The sequence below is a fragment of the Juglans microcarpa x Juglans regia genome, chromosome 8D, assembly GCF_004785595.1.
Source record: "Juglans microcarpa x Juglans regia isolate MS1-56 chromosome 8D, Jm3101_v1.0, whole genome shotgun sequence".
Classification (NCBI taxonomy): domain Eukaryota; kingdom Viridiplantae; phylum Streptophyta; class Magnoliopsida; order Fagales; family Juglandaceae; genus Juglans; species Juglans microcarpa x Juglans regia.
Window position 1 is genome coordinate 33,060,127 of NC_054608.1, and position 20,215 is coordinate 33,080,341.

The following is a 20,215-nucleotide window of genomic DNA, read 5'->3' on the forward strand; positions in this document are numbered from 1 at the left end:
TATCTATCACTTTCCTTTCTCTATTTACTCATCGAGCCACCTCAGCATTTCCAAAATTACACTATGCCATGTAGTATATATTATTTAAACCTATGAACTCTTTATACATAATGTAAACGAGTGGATTTTGAATGAGTTTAGTTAGTCATGTTACATGTAGTAGATATTATTTAAACCTATGAACTCTTTATACATATATCTATTTATAACCAATGTATATCATGTATATGTATACAAAAATTCTATTTGCATTTAATTTTGCATACTTCTTTGTGCAATCTAATAATGTGATTGACTACGTCACTTTTATATATATATATATATATATATATATATATATAATAACTGAATTGGTTAATCATATCAGTAAAATGCACAAGAAGTACGTAAAAGTGACTGTATATTATAGAACTCATATGTATAATATGCATCCTTAATGATTATACGTAGATAGTATATCCGTAAACAAACAAACAAGCAAAGTTTTGCACGAGAATATACTTCATAAACAGTATAAGTATTCAAGTCATGAATTTTATATGAATTTATGAGTATTGAGAAGAAGAGTACAGAAATTTGTGTTAAGTGATTATAATTTTTTTTGTTTACCATGAACTCTTTAAATAACATAAGATACTGAAGTTTATTTGAATTGAGATTTATTTAATAAATGATATTTATAGTTTTAAGGTTTGCAAATCATGTCACCCATTTTATAAAAAACAAGTAAATTTGATATTCACGTAAAAAAATTATTTTTTTAATAATAAACTCTATTTTTTTCAAAAGAAATGCGTCAAACTTGATCTTAATACTATATCTAATATTAGTCTTACTTACTTACTAACCTTTGATCTAATTGAGTTGGTTTTAAAAAACTTTAGACTAATCCTCAAACTAGCTAAGCTCAATCAAATTTGGTCAGATCTAAACCAAGAAGTTCAGACTTGGCCTGAAAATAAACATCCTTAATCCAATTTTCTTTTCTTTTTATCAATCATGGAATCACTGGCTTGATAAACATAGCTAATCCATGCAATTAATTAATAAAATCAAACCTAATATTTGATACCCAAAATGAGTATGGAATTGTATGAATTCTCCTTAAAGAGAATGGATTGCGAAATCTCATCCATGTCTCCCACAAATTGGCTTTTGTGTTGAACTTTACCACTGTGGACAGAAAAAATAAGCCTAATTTTTCCCATTCCAATAGAATTCTTAGTTGGGTATTTTAATTTTTAAAATAATTAAAGGATAAATTTTCTCACCCATATTTGTGTAATAAAAATGTATAAATTATGTGAATTTAAGAGAAAAAAATCAAAAGTCTGATCTCCTGATGGCATATGATCTGGTTTTTCAAATAAAAAAGAAGAAGGAATAGGAAAAAAAAAAAAAAAAAAAGAAAAAGAGGGGGGTAAGAAGAAAGGAGTTGGAGCAGTAAAAACAGAAGCGGAGGAAAGCAATGGCCAATGCCTAAACAAAAAGTAATTAATTAATTAAAATTAGAAGTGATAAAACCCCTCACCCCCCTCTTTGTTTTCCTGTTGGTCGCTCGGTCTTCGTCTTCTACATTCTCACACGCAGATATAGATAGAGACAGAGATAGAGAGGGTCTTAGGCGCAATCTTGACCGTCCATCGTTGGGTTCTCTCTCTCCGATTCGATCGGAATCGGAGTCGCAAGGCCCAGCGCTCTTGATCGAGGTAAGTTTCGCGAGTATTCGTCGATTGAAGCTCTAAGTTAAATAGGCACAACAAACAGAAGAAATAAAATGAATCTTTGGTTTTTGGGGTTATTTTCTGTTATTGGGTTTTTTTTTTAAATCTCAATTTCTGTTCTTTCCTGTTTCTCGGGTGCTTTGGCTGAAGAAAATTGTCGCATTTTTTTTTGGGGATATACTTTTTTGAGCTGTGTAATTTCCGTCATACTCGGTGAGTTGAATTTTAATTACAATAAATGTTAATATTCCGATATTCCGCTGTGTGATTTTGTTGGGGTTTGTTGAGAATTCGGCTCCGTTTTGGGGATTTCAGATGCTCTTTAGGGTTTATATATTTATTTCCATCCGAGTAGTTTCGTTTTTCGTTTCGTGTTTTGAGAATTTAGTGGGAAAATTCAGTTGAGCCCAACATGTGGCTAAAATCTGGCCGTTCCGTAGGAGATTGTTTGTTTTGAGCTAATTGTTCCCCTTTTCTTGTAAATTGTTCCGTTCTGTTATTTATTTATTTATTTTCTAGCTATATACTTATAAACTGCTAAGGAAACCAATTATAGGAAGGGAATATGGAAGTTTGACTCTTAGGCTTCATGTTGTTTCGTTTATCAAGAATTAAACTCATAGCTGATCTTCTCAAACCATATTTAGTAAGCGCAGTTCGAATGTTAGGTGGAGGTGCTTTATTCGAACTTTTTTTTTTTTTTGTTTTTCCTCCTCTTTTTTTTTTCCTGTCCAGCAATCAAATGAAGTGTTCTTTGTTTTGTGGAAATTTAAATTTTCCGAAGACAGCGATAATTTAGAAGACCTTTAAACCGTAAGTCACACATGATGTAAGTGTTTTGTTTATTAAATTCATGGCTTGATGTTGAAATCTTGTGGAATGTTGTAGTTTTAAGGTGTTGCTGAGGGTGTTTTGAGTTTGGGATTTCTAATGTTGAAGAAATAAGAGACTTGAAGGTTTTGCTGCCCCGAAAGGAAAATGTTGGAAGGTGGTCCAAAATTCACTGGAATAATAGGCCTGAACAAGCATGACAATAACTATGATGATTTTTCGCAAGGATTTTACCATAAACTTGGTGAGGGTTCCAACATGTCCATTGACAGTTCTGGAAGCCTGCAAACAAGCAACGGTGGAGGCTCTGTTGCTATGTCTATAGATAACAGCAGTGTAGGTTCAAATGGCTCCCACACTCGCATTTTAAACCACCAAGGGTTACGGCGGCGTGCTACTGACAATCATTCTGTTGCATTAAGTGTTAATCGAAGAGGAAGAGTAACACATGCATTGAGTGATGATGCACTGGCCCAAGCATTAATGGATAGCAATTCACCTACTTTGGGGCTTGAGAACTTTGATGAGTGGACTATTGATTTAAGGAATCTCAACATGGGAGCACCTTTTGCTCAAGGGGCTTTTGGTAAACTCTACAGAGGTACTTATAATGGTGAGGATGTTGCTATCAAGATCTTGGAGAGGCCAGAAAATAATCCAGAAAAGGCTCAGTTGATGGAGCAACAATTTCAGCAAGAGGTTATGATGCTGGCCACATTGAAGCATCTAAATATAGTTCGATTTATTGGTGGCTGTAGGAAACCCATGGTATGGTGCATTGTGACAGAGTATGCAAAAGGGGGTTCTGTCCGGCAGTTTTTGACGAAGCGACATAATCGAGCTGTTCCATTGAAACTTGCAGTCAAACAGGCCTTGGATGTTGCAAGGGGGATGGCATATGTGCATGGGCTTGGATTGATTCACAGGGATTTGAAATCTGACAATCTGTTGATTAATGCAGATAAATCCATTAAGATTGCAGATTTTGGAGTTGCCCGGATTGAGGTGCAGACTGAAGGAATGACACCAGAGACAGGGACATACCGCTGGATGGCTCCGTAAGACTTCTGACCCTTTAGCTGTCTAAACTAACTCTCTCTCTCTCTCTCTCTCTCTCTCTCTCTCTCTCTCATTGATACTTATCAATCTGTTTTTGACTTCCTCAGTGTTCTGGTTGGTGTTGTATCATTACGTAGGTAATTTTTAATTTTTGTATCCTTGTATTAGATGATGCTTCTAAAGTGTTCTGGCACTTAAAAGTCCACAGTAGTTCAATTTTCTATAAATATTGTAATAACCTTTTTCAGTAATGAATTAATTGGCATCCGTTACATGAATGTTTATTTTCCCTTTTACTTTTTACTCACTCAATTCTGATAGGTTTGTATAATTAATATCGTCATCCTATATTTCAACTGCCAATACCCATCAAAGTTTTACATCTTTTCTGGAGATAGAAATGCTGTGCTTCTTTTTTTTTTTTCATAAGTAAATAAGTAGCTTTATTGAATAGAATGAAACTAGGCAATGCCCAAGTACGCAGGAAGTATACAAAGGTTACAACATAGGTACCAATATAAGCTCTCTGTCTGACATTTTCTACGGCTAAAAGGTTATACATATTCTTGTGATTTTTAAATATGTTTTTTGTTCAGTAGTGCCATATGTAGGTTTGTGGTCAGCTGATATGGATCTGATGCCTGAAATTTTTTTTGGTTTAGTCGTGATTGTTTTAACTTTGAAATTATGTAAGATTATTCACTCAATAGCCCTGGAGCTAGATCTGATTTTCTTGTGAGAACCATACGAAGAACTTAATGCATTCTTCATTGGTTACAACATTAAGATTACAGCAATGTTCATAGCTGGTTAGATATGATTTTTCAAAATTAGTGCAAAGCACGCATATTCATATGTCTTGGAAGGTTGGTGTGAAGATGGTGACGCAGCCTCTTAACCATGCATAAACTTTAAGGTTCTTGGGTTTGGTTAGGCAATTAAGGTCTGGAATTGAACCTTTCCAATAGAATTTCTATCTTGTCTGGAAAAGTATAGCGGGTTTGTTAATGTTATCAGCATGATTTTCAACTTGGCTATGTTTGAAATCATGTACGGTTATGAAATTCTTGACAATCTGGCTTTCATAATTGACATGATTTTAGTCTACAACAAACTTGTGTTGGGATTTTATCATATTTTTAGAGCCGCAGAGAATGTACTCTGCTTAGAACCTAATTGTTGTTTGGTGAGCCTACAATGCCAAAGATTTCAATTGATCAGGTTGACCGATTGGGGGCTCCATTGGATGCTAGCTTAGTTGTATCCGGAGCTGATTATGATATATTATTTCTTATTTGTGCTTCTTTAAATATTCATATTTATAATGTGGTCTACTTGCCTTTTTTATGTGACTCTGCAGGGAGATGATCCAGCATAGGCCTTACACACAGAAAGTAGATGTCTATAGCTTTGGGATTGTTCTCTGGGAACTCATAACTGGACTGCTTCCGTTCCAGAACATGACGGCAGTGCAGGCAGCATTTGCAGTTGTCAACAAAGGTGTCCGACCAGTCATCCCAAATGACTGCTTACCCATTCTAAGTGAGATCATGACTAGATGCTGGGATGCCAACCCCGATGTCAGGCCACCCTTCACCGAAGTTGTCAGGATGCTTGAAAATGCGGAGAATGAGATCATGACAACAGTCCGCAAGGCCCGTTTTAGGTGTTGTATGGTCCAACCAATGACTGCAGATTGATCCCAAGAAAATGATTGAACAAAACAACAGCTACAAGATCAGAAACAAGCGAAGAAATGGACAATTTGGAAGAAGGGAAGGAGCAAAATGATTTGTATGTTAGCCTTGTGTATTTATCACGTTCAAGAACTGTTATTAAGATAAGAACTGTTGGTTTTGGTTTTCTTTTTTTAACGGATTCTGTTGCTGAACTAGTAATAGACAAGAATGACTGTGTAATGCGTATGTATACCTCACATTTGGAGTGTTGAACTGCCTTGTTTTATGTTTTACCAATTACATTTCCTCCAAATATTTGCAATTTACTCCAATGTATGGGATCTTAAAACACCCTTAAAATTTAAAATTATTTAAATTTATTATCATTCAATGCATGAATAGATGAAATGACTCGACACAAATAAAGCAATTGTATGACTCGACACAAATAAGAGAAATGGGAGTTGTAGTAATGAGTACGTAAATGCCGTGTAATCACTTTGAAAAAATTGAATAAATACGAGATTCACATGAAAAAAATTAATTTGTTAATAGTGGATTGCACTCTTTTTCAAAGCGATTGTACGGTTTTTACACATTTCACAATTGTATATAGCATTATTCCACAACAAATAATACCTTGGTGCTTCTGTTATGTCTAGAACCCTGCTTATCTTTTGCCAAAAAAGAGTAGTTCCTGTACATCCTTCGATTTTCCATATTCTGAACTTTTCTTGCATGGTACGTATATCATCCACAAAGGCATACTTTTTTATTTTATTACTTTCGGGGCAACCACCAAGACCAATAGTACTTCATACTCTTCAATAGAAGAGTATGTGCGCACCATTATATTGATATATACATACATATACATACTTCCGGTCTCTCATCTATAAGGGGAAGAATGTGATTCCCTATACTAAATATTGATAATTACTCATATAAGGAGCACACAATGGCGGAGCTACAAAATTTTTTTATGCGCACTTTAATGCTTTGGTTTTCAACCATTGTACTTGATGGAAACAATGTCCATGACTTTATTTCCTTAACCTTGAATGTATTTAAATGTTCTTCTGTATACTTCCTATGCACACGGATTATGCCTATTTCATTTATATGAATAAAATCTACTAATTACTTACCAAAAAAAAAAAAGATTATGTTATAACAATTACTATTTGAAAACCTTTAAAAATTAGGCATCGTTTGCATTCAAAACCCACCTCAACTCATCTCATCATTACAATTTCCCTAAATTCTCATACAAAATATATTAAATAATTCTACTTTTTCAAATCTCAAAACAACATTTCCAAATTCTCATACAAAATATAATAAATAATTCAACTTTTATTTTACTATTCACAAATCATCTCAACTCATCTCTGAATCCAAACTACTCCTTAATGTTTAATGTACTTGTGTGTCATTGTCTTAATTTGTGGGTTGAAATAGGTTTCTATACCATAATATTGCAGGAGTCTTGCATGTTCATAATTTCTGAATTTTCAGATTCCAAATATCTGCAACTATTGCCCATTTAAAATGTGAATAAGCTGACACATTCTGTTTCTTCTCAATCCGAACAGAGTCAATAACAAGGAAATATCACACTGCTTCAATTTCACAAAAGCCAAAGAATAAGAAGTAAATGATAACGAGGGTACATAAAATTATCATAGAATGAGTGTGAAAGTAATATTTACAAGGATAATCTTTAGATTGAATTCCTACTTCTGCACAAAGTTAGGGCTAACAAACCAATATCTTAACCAAAGGAGAAGTACAATGTAACCATATCAACATATGTGGCATAATCGTTTCTTGAAGTCTTTGTCATCCATCACGGTTTCTCGCCATACTGCAGGAGAATTTTAGCAACAGTTCTTTTTTTTTAGTCACAATCAATGGTATTTGCCATGTAAGCAGGAGTAGATATTAAACAAAAACAAGAAAGATGAAACATTCATTCTATATAAGGGGGATAGCATATGGTAACATGTGTGCACTTTACCAAGCTTTGAGCATAGATGTGTCTGTGTGACATTTGATCACGAGCTGGCATTATCTGAGACTGGTGATAAAAGATTAAATTCATGCTCCAAAGTCCACAAAGGCTCATTTTGATAGTTCAGCCTAAAGCTGTATTCCTGGAAGTACCCATTGTAGGTTATTATAGATATCGTAGCCCTGGAGAATCCAAAACAGAAAGAACGTAAGACGATAGGATGATTCCTACAATAAATTCAGCAGACCATAGACAGAATTCTGCAGTATATCCAGGAGGCTAGAGAAATTGTTCGTCTTTATTACATCAAAATCCATTTGGAAGCTCATAGCAAACAAATAATCATGGACTTCACTAAAGTTAATTCTTTGGATATCATTTCATTGGCTCAGGAAAAAAAAAATCAATATCATTGCATAATTTAAAACAGACTTCACAATTTACATAACCATTGCATACTACGATAAATTAGACCAATAGATGTGAAGGTGATGAAATATGGTAAGACTAACAAAGACGACCTCTCTATGTTCAGGTCCAATTTCAAAATTCCTTTCGAAATTAGCAGTGGTAACATTGGTGCCCAATCAGCGTATGGACAGTAGGATGGGGTATAGGAGCTGGGTATGGTTGCATGGGGAAGGGGTGAGTGAAAAATATACCAATCCCTGCTCTACAAATATATCTAGAGCAGGGATGAACCTTCATAAAACAAACAAATATACACTGATAAAAACAAAATAAAACGAACAAACATACACTCACATGACATGAACACCACACTTGTATGACCAAGTGCAAGCAATATAGAATGATGACATATCAAACAATTCATCTTCACCAACAATCACCGTATGGTAATAATGTCATGAACACCACACTTGTATGACCAAGTGCAAGCAATATAGAATGATGACATATCAAACAATTCATCTTCACCAACAATCACCGTATGGTAATAATGTCATCAACACCACACTTGTATGACCAAGTGCAAGCAATTTAGAATGATGACATATCAAACAATTCATCTTCACCAACAATCACCGTATGGTAATAATGTAAAGGGATGCTAAGGGGACACATTGATGTATATCAGTCTCAGCACAACCACCAGTAGCTTCAATTGTTGACATTGAAAACAAAATACAGCATCAACTTGCTAACAAAACTGTGATAATATAAAAGTTGTCAACGGCAGCATCTGAAAAATCACAATAACATGGATCTAGGAAATCGCCAGAAGCACCAAGTGATAGGGTTGAAGTTATCAGCTTAAGGCACCACGGGACACATTTAACATTCATCACAATTGATACTCTGAAACCACTGGCATCAGTTTGAGGTGGGCTTTGAGCAATGGTGAGGCAACAACCATACAGGAGGTTTTTTAGCACAGGGTACACACCTTTTGCTAGGGGAATTGATGAATTTCATGGTTCTTTTTTTATTCAGAAAAAATGGTATTAAAATACATAGGCAACAGCTCAAATCCTATCTTGCTCAAAAACAAAAAACAAGCACAAAATCCAACCTCTGGGAAGAAAAACACAAAAACACCCTAAAGAGACATTTTTAAGAACTTGCATGTCAGAAAACTCACTTGCAAGATGCAATTCCAGGTGTAGATGCATCGGCAACCTTGTCAACTTTGCGAATCACTGCATTGCTGTACCATAAAACTGATTGCATAAGTAAATGGGCTAAAACAATATTAAAAGAAAAAGAATTATATAACTTGCAAAAACAAATTTCTATATAAAAATGACATTAACAAATGAATACATCCTAAAAATCTACTAGTAAAGTTTTCTTTCGTTTTTTATTCTTTTTCATGGAAATAAATCAGGAGTCGTGCTAGTGTGCCGCTCAGCTTTGACCGCTAGCACAAAGTTGCTTTTTATTTTTATCTTCTTTTCTTTTTTACATTTTTTAATATATTTAAATATTTTTTTTTAAAAATATATATATCAATAAAATAAAAATCACTTTCTTAATCATTAAGTAAAAAAAAAATTAAAATAAATTTAAATACATGAGCGGTCAAAATGAGGGGACAAACTCAGGCGGCATACTAGCATTTTCCCATATATCAGATATAAATCAGAATGTCCTAGGCCTACTAAATTACTAATCCACTTATTTTTTTATTTATTTAGTTTATCTGAAGATATTGATTAGAAGGAAAGGTAGAACATGAAAAAGTACATATTTTGTTGAATCTCAGCCAAGCAGAAGGCTCAACATGGATCTCAAATCAGAACTGAATAATTATATAGTGCTATAATTTTACTATGTCAGTCATCTAATCCACTAAAGTGTACATTACATCGGTTACAAGCTGCTTCACCTTTTGACTCCCGCTGTAACAGCACTATGAAGTACATGACGGTGAGCTGGATCCAGTACATCAGTAATGGAGTCGGGAATTATTGATCCAAGAATAGTACTTGATTTCCTGCTTCTGTTAAGAGTGAGAGTCACAGAGAAAACAAGATCAGAAGTTTTTGCAAATAGAAAAGAATGCATTTCTAGTGTAATATGAAAATAATATAATATGCGAGACTTTGTGAAAGAGAAGGATTGTGTTCGTTAGAAGATAAGGGAAATAAACTACCTTCCAAAGTTTCTAACCATTGCAAGACATTCCCTATACGTTTTTGGAATTTCCCTCAATGCTTATTCTTCATTTGGATATCCCTCCATTGGTTGACTATCCATAAATGACGGAAAATGACTCCGACCTCATGAACCTTGCTCACATTTTTTCTTCCCTCTCTTCCTTTTATGGGCACTGAATATTCATAATTAACCACCTCTAGTGGTGGTTGGTTGGGCTAAGAGAGAGAAGAGAAGCAGAAAGAAGCAAAGGAGCTTTGGGTTGAGTTAAGGCCAGGCAAAAGGTCAGGACCAATGGGTCTGGGTAAACCATGTTTGAGCTGTATCTGCGTCCAACCTTGATACTCCAGGGCTTTGAAGTATTATTGCTTGATAGCGGTAAGCAGACAAAAAACTTATTAATGAAATTGGATTTTATTTTCAGCTAAAGCAAATTTCAATAAAAGGCATAATCCTTCCACCAACAAGACAATAAGATTCTTTTTGGGTGAAGAAATACTAAATAGACCTTTACATAAACTAATCAAGAAAAAAAAAAAAAACCTACTTGATTTGTAATATGAAATGAAATAAATTTTTCTATCCAGATGGCAAAGTCCTAAAACTCCATATAATCTATTGTAAAATTTAAGTTGTTAGTCAACCCTTTCTCAAATCACTTTTAGCAACAGTGACAGTCAACTCTCCACTTTTTAGTTGGCAGCTTTGACCCAATAGTTTGGATTCTCCCTCTAGCAACATAATACACTATAAAGCTTTTTAAAAAGAAATAGAAAAACTATTTTTAAAGCAACCATAAAGCACACTGACAAAAAAGTTGGAAGTCTTCCTGCCTGTTTGATCTCATAAAACACGTGTATAACAAAATATTAAAAGTTACGTCCTACAAAATTTGGCTATTAACATATTCCATTTGTAATTGTAAAAGTAGAAAGGAGAAAACAACACTAGGTCATAGTCCTCACCTTTGATTTAAAGCAAACCCCAAAGAGAAAACATGAAGAGAACCTGACGAACTTGTGGCCACAAGAATATCAGGGATTTGCATAGATGGTGCAAATGACAAGGAAAATATTGTTGATGGGTATCTCCCCCTTCGAAAACTATATGACTGCCAAAGAAAGACGAGTTAGATTCCAACCCAACATAAGATATTAATCAGTGATAGTGGTATTGTATAGCTTCCAGGAATCTAGTTTATTTTGAGTAAAGGGCTAAAGGGAAATCTCAGGCACAATTGATCACAAGTCATAAATAATATTGAGAGACTGCATCAAGCCACAAAAAGGTTGGTTTCCCCATTTGATGGATTCACTTTTAAGATTTATTTGCTGATTTAGAAAATTATATTTCACAGCAGGAACAAAATAATTATTTTAACCTCGAAAGCCTCTCTAGGTTAAAGAATTTTCAGTAGTTAATTTTCTTATGAGCTCTAAAGTGAGGGCCACATAGGATTCAAAGTGCTTTCTGCCTTTCTTGTGGACCATCTGTAATGGCAGCCTCTGAAAACCAGCTTTAAATAGATAAATCAAGTACCATAGATACATGTATGAAGTACTAATGAATGGATGCTGTGCCACTCCCACCTTAGTTGCATCAGAAACCAAATGGACTCTGATTATGGTTCCCTGTTCAGAAGCAGTTGCTATGTGCATCCCATTGGAACATAGGACAATTGCAGCCAGAGGTGCGCGATGAGCATCTATCTGAAATTCAATTTGATTAAGAATATAAATGAAATGAACTAGATAGTGCATAAGGAAAAAAATTTGTTTCAAATTTAATAACGAGCAAATAAATGCACAAAAGGCAGAAAATCTGCTCCTTCATGAATATAATAAGATTAACTCAAATCATTATCCACAATTATAATGAGAGATTTTTCCTAAAGCTCACCACATTTCATGCCTCAAGGCAATTAATACTGCTGGCCCACTAGTCCTAAAATGCATCAAGACTGCAAAAATAAGATCTTGCATGTCCTAAGGCTTATAATAGCTCATGTGACTGCTGTCCTGAACGTTCAAAATTTTGAAAACAACAGCACAAGTATGCATTAAGAGACAGAAGAAAGGAGGGGAACAAGGGGAGGGGGAGAGAGAGAGAGAGAGAGAGAGAGAGAGAGAGAGAGAGAAAAGGTCGATCCTAGATTATTATGTTGCCCATTTCAAGGCTACAAACACAAAAGCTGCACTTTTAGAAAGTTCCCTCTCATCATGTCATAAAAAGGAGAGAATGGTGACAACTAAAAAAAGCATTTGATCATGATAGTTAAATATACTGAGGTGGAGTCCAGGTTTTTTAATTTATTTCATCACTCATAAGGGAGAAATATTAGCTATGTAACCTCACAATGTGATTGGAGCTCCATGACATTGTACAACAACACAGACCCCTTGGTGATGCTGGCAGGAAGAGCTAAGAAGCAACCATCTAAACTGGGAGAGAACCCACAGAGCCCTGCAAAATAAAGATAAAAGGGGGAAAACAACATTTAGAAATTTAAGCATCTAACATGATGTCAGGTCTGCAGAACTCAAAATTTTAGTGTGACATATAATTTGATACCCCATATTTACGTGTATTATGACTAAGTAATTATTGCATTTCTTAGGATTATGGCTTTCTTGTTTTAAATTTTAGATAATTTACATGGTATTATTTTATGACTTTTAAGTGTGAAATTTAATTCAATGTGTTTTATTGTTATTAATTATTGTTCATTATTTAAAATGATCTTCATTTTAAATTAGTTTATTATTGGATTTTATTATTTTATTTTACTTAGTCACTGTGTTTAAATTAGTTTTATTTAAATTGCCGTTTTGAAATCATTTTCTTTGGATCAATTTTGAGACCACGAGTTGAAAGACTGGATCTCATTTCTTTCTCTCACTTTCTCTTTTTCCCTTTTTCTTTTTTCTCCTCTTTTTCTTTTTCCTCCTTTCCTTTTCTCCTTTCTTTTTCCCCTGCCTTTCTCTTCCCGCTCGCAAGCCCCTCCCCTCTCCCCGTCCGTTTTCTTCGTCCGCCCACAGCGCCGTCCGTGGCCACCACTGCCCCTCCCATTTTCTTCCCTTCCGGCCAGCGACCACCCCCTTTGTTTTCAACCCCTCCCGCGCCGCCAATCTCCTCCACGCACAACTTCAAGCCGAGTGGTTTTGTGCTCCAGCGCCGCTGTCATGCCGCCATTGGCCAACATATTTTCACCACAGCACCGGCGCAGCTACCTAACTCACCCATCCTCAGCTCCGATCTGCCACCGGTGAATCTCCTCTATCTCCATTTCTGATTTGGGTGTTTTAGCCTCCAACCACCGCCAACGGCGCCACCCACGGCTAACGACCACCACTACTAGCCTCACCAACACCTCTAAGCCATTCCCTAGCCATCCCAAGTCTTAGTTTGTCCCCATTTGAAATTGGGTTTTTGAGACCCACGGCCATAGTCCAAAATACATTGTTTTGTTGCTATGCTGCCACTTCTAGCATCTCCTTGATCCTTCGAAAAGTATATTATAATGTTGTAAGTATATTTCCAAGGAACTTTTGAGATTTAAATGTATTTTTCCGCTAACTCATATTTACTGTGAATTAGTTGGTTGTACCGGACTGAGTCCGAAGAGTAAGAAGGTCGGTTGGATTGTAGGATAAAGTTGTTTGTGTGATTGGATTATGTTGGGATTTGTTGGTTGTTGGATATTTGTGTCGTGTCGTGTCGTGTACATTGCATAATTGCACACATGTTCATTTTTGTAAATGAAAACTGGATTTTTGCATAATTGCATACATGTTTATGTGTATATTTGAAAACTAAGTTTTCATGTGAGAAATGGTTATTGGGTGCGTGTGTATCACGACCCCAAGCCGAAATGGGACATTATCTCGGTGGAGCTCCTCTAGTCACTAGGGAGCAGAATATACTGAGTGACATCCCCTGGGCTGTCGCTGAGCGACAACAAGATCGGACAGGATGGTAACGCTCTCATGCCAACTCTATGGCCCCTCTTGCTGGCGGGGGTTAGAAGATGCTTGGCCACAAACACGCTGGGCGCAGAACTGGGCGTTGCTCGTTATGAAGTCACTCGCACGGTCGTTACCTGTGGTGTGACGAAGGGAGCTAGGGTGTGCGGATGATCCCTAAGGGAGATCATGGTGAATAAGGTTAAATTAGATACTTGGACTATTTTCTGGGAAAATGACGGTTCTTGATAAATGGATACGTGGACCATTTTCCCAGAAAATGGTGGATTTCTACGTGGGCCCTTTTTTGGGAAAATGACGAGTTTTGGATAAAGGATTTTATGTGAACCATTTTCTGGGAAAATAGTGGATTATTTTTTTGAGCCATTTTCAGGAAAAATGGAAGGAAATGTTTTGGGCCAAAATGGGATTTTGGTGTGCGTTGAAAAATAATCATTTTTAGGAAAAATGATTTTTTGGATCTCATGCATATTTCATCATATGCATGCATAATTGTTGGTTGCATTAATGCATTTTTATCTCTTGGGTTGCTTAGTTGATTACTTGCTAAGACTCATAATCCCACGATATTCAATACCCTGCGGTACCGTTCTATGGTATCGTAGATTTTGTTGCAAATGATGCTGATGTTGAACCTGAGGATTTGGCTCTGCCGGAGGAGTGATATGGGATCACTCACTCGGGTTTGGGATTTGTTTCCCACTTGTTGAATTGTGTATTTTGATATTATAATGTTTTATGGGATAACTGTTTTGCTTTCTGAAATGCTTTGGTTTAAGTGGATTTGTATTAAACAATTCTAGTACTTAGTCGACTTATCCAAATTATCTGCTACTTTGTTTTTGTTGTACATTGTTGCATGTACACACACTTGGCACTTATTATTGGGATGCGTGACCGTGTTGTCATCATCCGGGCATCTCAATTCCAGAGTTTCCGTACGTGGGGGCAGGGGCGCCACATATAAAGTTCTAGCGATTCTATTTTATGTGACCATTAGATGCTTTTAGGTGCATCTCCTATACATTCATGTGTATTTGGATAGCACCCTTATAGCTTTTCTTTAATAATTACATTAACTTACTTATCAAAAAACTGTGACTATTAATGGCTATGAAATATAAGTATTTGATGAAGAGGTATGATTTTGTTTCCGAAATTACAAAATCAATTGTATTAAAAAGAAAGAAAGTGAGAAATGTATGCCTTTGTTCCTAATAGTCATGACCACAGAAAATGACATAGCACGAGGACTTATTTTAAAAATAAGAAGGCTTACAGGAAGAGTAACCTAAATTACAAGTGTTATATATGCTTCATGATAGATGCAGTATACCAGAATAGGCCCGTATTATTTCAGTCTATACAATATTCAATCAACTCCAAAATAAATATTGAAGGAATTGTTAAACGAAACATGTGAAAGATACCACAGATAAATATTCTCTCCAAGTCTCTACAGAAATTACTCTTGTCCCTATAGAACTAATGAATGGTAATTTGATAAAAAAAATCATTTCCAGATTTTATTTACAGTTTTGAGTTTATGACCTATATAGTTTTTGAAGCATTTTTTTTTACTCTAGTTGAACCACTTCATCATTTTCCTAATTATCTTAATTTTTTCACCCTTATATCGGTTACTTAATTTTATTATTCTCTTAACGACAATGCCAAGATTTTCACTGCACCCATTGTGATCATTCACTAACCCATCTCTTACACTACCCCTACAATTTAAATGACCATTTGTTGCATAAAAGATCCTTCGATTTTTAACTCCTAGAGGACCTTTTGATATCCACCTCCCAAAAGACTCTTCAGGTTGGGTTCCACTTCAATTGTAGTTACCAAACAAAAATCAGAAACTTAAAAAAAAAAAAAAAAAAAAAAAAAAAAAAAAAAAAAAAAGTGAAGACAAAGATAAACAATGACCAGAATTCTATGAAAAAAATTATAAATGATGAACAATTTATGAATGACATTATAGGAACAAAAGAAAGTATTGTCAACCAACCTTTTAGATTTGGCACTGTATCAATAGCGTCCAATATTTTTACTTTATTTATGTCATACACATACGTTTTATCTTGTAAAATGACAATGAGCCTGCATTTACCAAGATTGCATATCAATATAAACATTGAAAAACAAAACAAATTTAGAGCTCTTTTCATGAAAGTGTAAAAATGTCTAATCACAAAGCTAGATTTATATTAACTAAAAAATGTTTAATGGCAAAGATCAGAAACAAGAGTCCTGACTCTCAATAACCTAATAAATTCTAACTTTGAATACAATAATGTTACACAACATAAACAGATCACCTCTAACATTGTTTTGTACCTATACACCACTTAAGTCTAACTAAATTAGATAAATGGAAAATTCTAAGAAAATACAACTGAGGTTAAGCGTCCTTGAGTAAGAAGCACACAGAGCTAGAGTCCAAAAGTGTGAAGATAACATATTGGAAACATGGTGAACCAAAGGGAATAACCACATAATATTATTATTGGAACCACTTTGGTTTCCAGTTTGAAAAGAAGGATTGAATATATCCAAATAGACCATGAAAATATATTGATTAATTGTCACTAACTCTGAAAGTTAAGTGGATAAGAATAGTTAATTCTAATACTCCCCTTCACATATGGGCAAAAACTCTCCCCTCAATGCTAACATTTTGAAGTTCTTAACCATAGCAGAAGCTATTGAACAGAGATAAGGCTCATCAACGATCACATGCTTCATATCATGCAAATTACTATATTTATAAATGCTTAGGTTTATATGAAATAGTCAATTTCTTATTCTAATAAAGCTTCTAATTTAAAAATCCCAGCAATGACCAACTCACCTCTAATTTAGGTCACATATTCAAGTTCCTCATCTACTTCAAAGTTTCAAATGCCAACACAATTGAGATTAAGTACCCCCATACAAATTGCGTATTTAGGCAATATCGACATCTCTTTATATTTTTTTATCAATGTGTCTTTCTTAATTTACTATGTTTTTCATGCATCAAGAAGAATCAAAAGAGCAAAAGAACAAAGAAAAACCTGTCTGGAATTATACTCCTAAAAAAAAGGGCACTATAACATTGCTCCTGTACAAGCATGTATTGAAGAGATGCTGACAAGGCAAATAAATCCAAACAGGTGTTATAAATGTGAAGAAGTGTCTAAGATGCCAATTTTTAGGCAGAACCATTTCGAAAATCTGAGCACATCATTATTAGTGCTCCATCTAAGGAGAAGATCAATTATCTGTGACAGCCATGATTTATGTTGTTTTAAAAATAACCCTAAGTTATCCAGGCCACTATCGAGCACATTAGCTTCATACATCAAACCCCGCACCCCCCCCCCCCAGAAAAACCTCTTTTAATAATTAACATCAATAAAAATTATCAGAATTATTATTGCCATGAAACATGGAAACAGAACATCAAAACAATAATCTCCAACATAATTCAGATTCTATCTAAGATCTTTTACCTTTCCTTATTCATGCGAACAGCAAGTATTGAAGTTAAAAAATTCAATTCTCGGAGAGCAGTTCCAGTTGTTATATTGAACAAACAAAGACGACGGGGTGATAAAGATGGCTGTTGAAGTCAGAAACAACCAAAGTAAGTAACAAGAAAGTAAGACAACAGATACGGTACAACCTCTGTAAGTAACATGGCCCAAGCACCTGTTCACCAGCTCCAACAATCGCAAGAAGACTGGAGGTAAACAGCATTTCGACAACAATGAAGGCTCCAATAGCTAGCAAAAGAAAATAGAATGTTTGCAATGACTATAGAATTTCAATTAAGCTTATGATATCCAAATTTCAAGTGTAGACATAATATTACTTAAAAGTGCTTATAAAGGAAAGGCAACAACAAATCATGTGGCAAAAATATTGACTGCACCCTCTCTCTCTCTACATACGCGTACATGGCTGGTGGTTGATTGAACAAAGACTCACACATGGAACCCACATTGTGCATGTGTTTTATACAACACAAAAGGGGTGGGACTAACATCTAAATGCAGACCAATCACAGTGCCATGGTAGCAACTATATGAATATATTGTATTGAATGAGAAGCTGGTGGGCCAAGAGGTTCTTGTTGATCATTCACAAAGCAATAGCAGCAGCTGCTTGAATTTTTCTATCTACATCTATATGTACAGTGTGTGTTTGTGCATGCATGCTAACTACTTAGCAACAAAAGTCTACCTCAAAGCACCAGAATACACGTGTGTGAGAGAGAGAGAGAGAGAGAGAACCGGCTAGCGATGGTCACTTGCCAAAGAAATTGCTCGCCAATTTGTGATTTATATACATGTACATGTGGGCCGCCCAAGTGCTTCTCAATATAAAGTAGCCCAATGGTGTTGTGAGTTTACAAGGGCCTCATGGAATTACTTTCTCAATAAAATGGAATTCTCATGGGTTATGTCGGGAAGGGTGGTTGACCTACTAGATAGCTGGAGAGGGATCAAGGGGATACCACAAATTGCAGCTGTGTGGAAGATGGCTCATATTTGTCTACTGTGGTGCATTTGGAGGGAAAGGAATGACCGAGATTTTGAGGATCGAGAGTGTTCTTTGGAAGAGTTTAAGCGGTTTTTTTTTTTTGGAAGACTTTATTTAATGGTCTCAACTTTCATGATTTCCTTGTATTCGTTTCAAGTTGCTAACTAGGTGTAATCTCATGTATACTTCCTATGTACTTGAATTATGCCTACTTTAATATCAATAAAATAGCTTCTTACTTATCAAAAAAAAAAAAAAAAGTAGCAAGATGGTGTTGTTCAAAAGTTATATTTCACAAGGCTTACATCAGCGGCAACACTTAATAAATATGAACCTACCAAGGCAGCCCTTCTTCATGCACCTAATAATGTGAAATCCATTATTTAAGGAAGGTTATGCCGTAGAATTCACTTTTCTCCAAATACAGCTTGGAGTAAGCTCCGCAATCAAAAACATGTTTTTTCTGAACTTTGAAGTTCTTTTCAGGATAGATGATGGACAAGGCAACGGTTTACAATCTAGCTCTGACACAAGCAGCCAAAATAGCTGCTTGGTCTAAAAATTCTAAACAAGCTAAATCCTCCCCTGAGTGTTATAGTTTTGGAAAGAAATAAATATCTTTTCTTTACATACGGTCATCACATGTTAAAAGCAAACTCCAAAGAGAGAATGTTTGAGTTCATTCTACCAATTCCAGGAACCATTCTAACAGAAAGTAATTCGGGATTCAATCTTCTGTTCCTTTGCTTTACAAGCAAACAAACATAGAGTAGAATTCACATAAGTTTTAAGAAAAAAATAATAATAACTGCAAAGTGAAACATACTCAAATAATATAAACAAACGCTTAAAAAGACAGTAAGATTTTTGGTCAGAGAACTCACCTCGCTCGTAACAAAGCCTCCCTGTATTCGAATCAAATACTTTAAAACCTTCCCTTGTGCCTATCACAAAGTGACTAAAAATTTCCAAAAGAAAAAAAAAATAGTAACTTTATCATTCTTTTTCGTATCCATAGTATTTCGCTGTAAGTTATCCAAGAAAACTGTCACCGGGAAATATCTTCCGTGAAAAAAAATCCCAAAGCTCAGGAATTTCCCAGATTGAATGGAAAGCTACGGAATTCGTGATGAGAAATAGAAAAAACAATAATAATTGCAAAAGTACCTGGCGTCCTGATTGAAGGAAGCGCAGAGGATTGGGTAGGAGGAGGAGGAGGAAGAGGAGGAGGACTGATTGGCCATGAAGGAAGGAAGGAAGATGAGCTCGACGGCTTGCTTCCCGAGGTTTATTTGGAACTTCGAAGGCTTCGATGGTAGAGCTTGTTTCGGAAAACAATGGAAAAAGATGGACGTTGTAAGACCTCTATGTGGGTCCCGCCAAAAGATTCTGACGTGGACGGTCCAGATTTGACTATGTACCAACTGCCATTTTTTTATTTATTTGAATGTATATTAGAGAGATTAAGTCCAATTTAATAATGAGTTGAGCAGAGGTGATTTTAAATAAAAATTAAAAAAATATTATTTATATTATTATTATTTTAGAATTTGAAAATATTAAATTAAGATTTAAAAAAATTGAATTATTTATTATATTTTATATAAAAATTTAAGAAAGTTATAATAATGAGATGAGTTGAGATAATTTCTCAATCTAAACGAACCTAAATCGGTATACGTTTAGTTATTAGACTATTTCACTTTATTTAATTTAAAGAAAATACTCTAGTCATAAAGTGATTACACAAAAACAATCACACAAACTAAT

General features: G+C 35.1%; 2 protein-coding genes across 4 annotated transcripts; one reads left to right on the plus strand and one right to left on the minus strand.

The window, feature by feature from the left end:
- Positions 1–1,517: 1,517 nt before the first annotated feature.
- Positions 1,518–5,566, plus strand: LOC121243248 (serine/threonine-protein kinase STY13-like). The gene is made up of 3 exons (XM_041141344.1): positions 1,518–1,709; positions 2,613–3,613; positions 4,975–5,566. Exons 2-3 carry the CDS (start codon positions 2,703–2,705, stop codon positions 5,312–5,314), a joined length of 1,251 nt encoding a protein of 416 aa, XP_040997278.1. The 5' UTR covers positions 1,518–1,709; positions 2,613–2,702; the 3' UTR covers positions 5,315–5,566.
- A 1,381-nt stretch (positions 5,567–6,947) lies between these two features.
- LOC121243249 (autophagy-related protein 18b) lies at positions 6,948–19,804 on the minus strand. Of its 3 annotated transcripts, none has more exons than XM_041141346.1 (12): positions 19,613–19,802; positions 19,330–19,403; positions 17,612–17,685; positions 17,413–17,522; positions 15,927–16,018; positions 12,282–12,389; positions 11,516–11,631; positions 10,892–11,037; positions 9,658–9,771; positions 8,911–8,976; positions 7,314–7,489; positions 6,948–7,160 (listed from the first exon to the last, which is right to left on the minus strand). In XM_041141346.1, exons 1-11 carry the CDS (start codon positions 19,687–19,689, stop codon positions 7,351–7,353), a joined length of 1,116 nt encoding a protein of 371 aa, XP_040997280.1. In that variant the 5' UTR covers positions 19,690–19,802; the 3' UTR covers positions 6,948–7,160; positions 7,314–7,350. The 3 variants fall into 3 exon arrangements, with proteins under 3 accessions (XP_040997280.1, XP_040997279.1, XP_040997281.1); XM_041141345.1 differs by having other exon boundaries at positions 11,516–11,635; positions 12,277–12,389; positions 19,613–19,797; XM_041141347.1 differs by lacking the exon at positions 17,413–17,522 and having other exon boundaries at positions 11,516–11,635; positions 12,277–12,389; positions 17,586–17,685; positions 19,613–19,804.
- Positions 19,805–20,215: the final 411 nt, after the last annotated feature.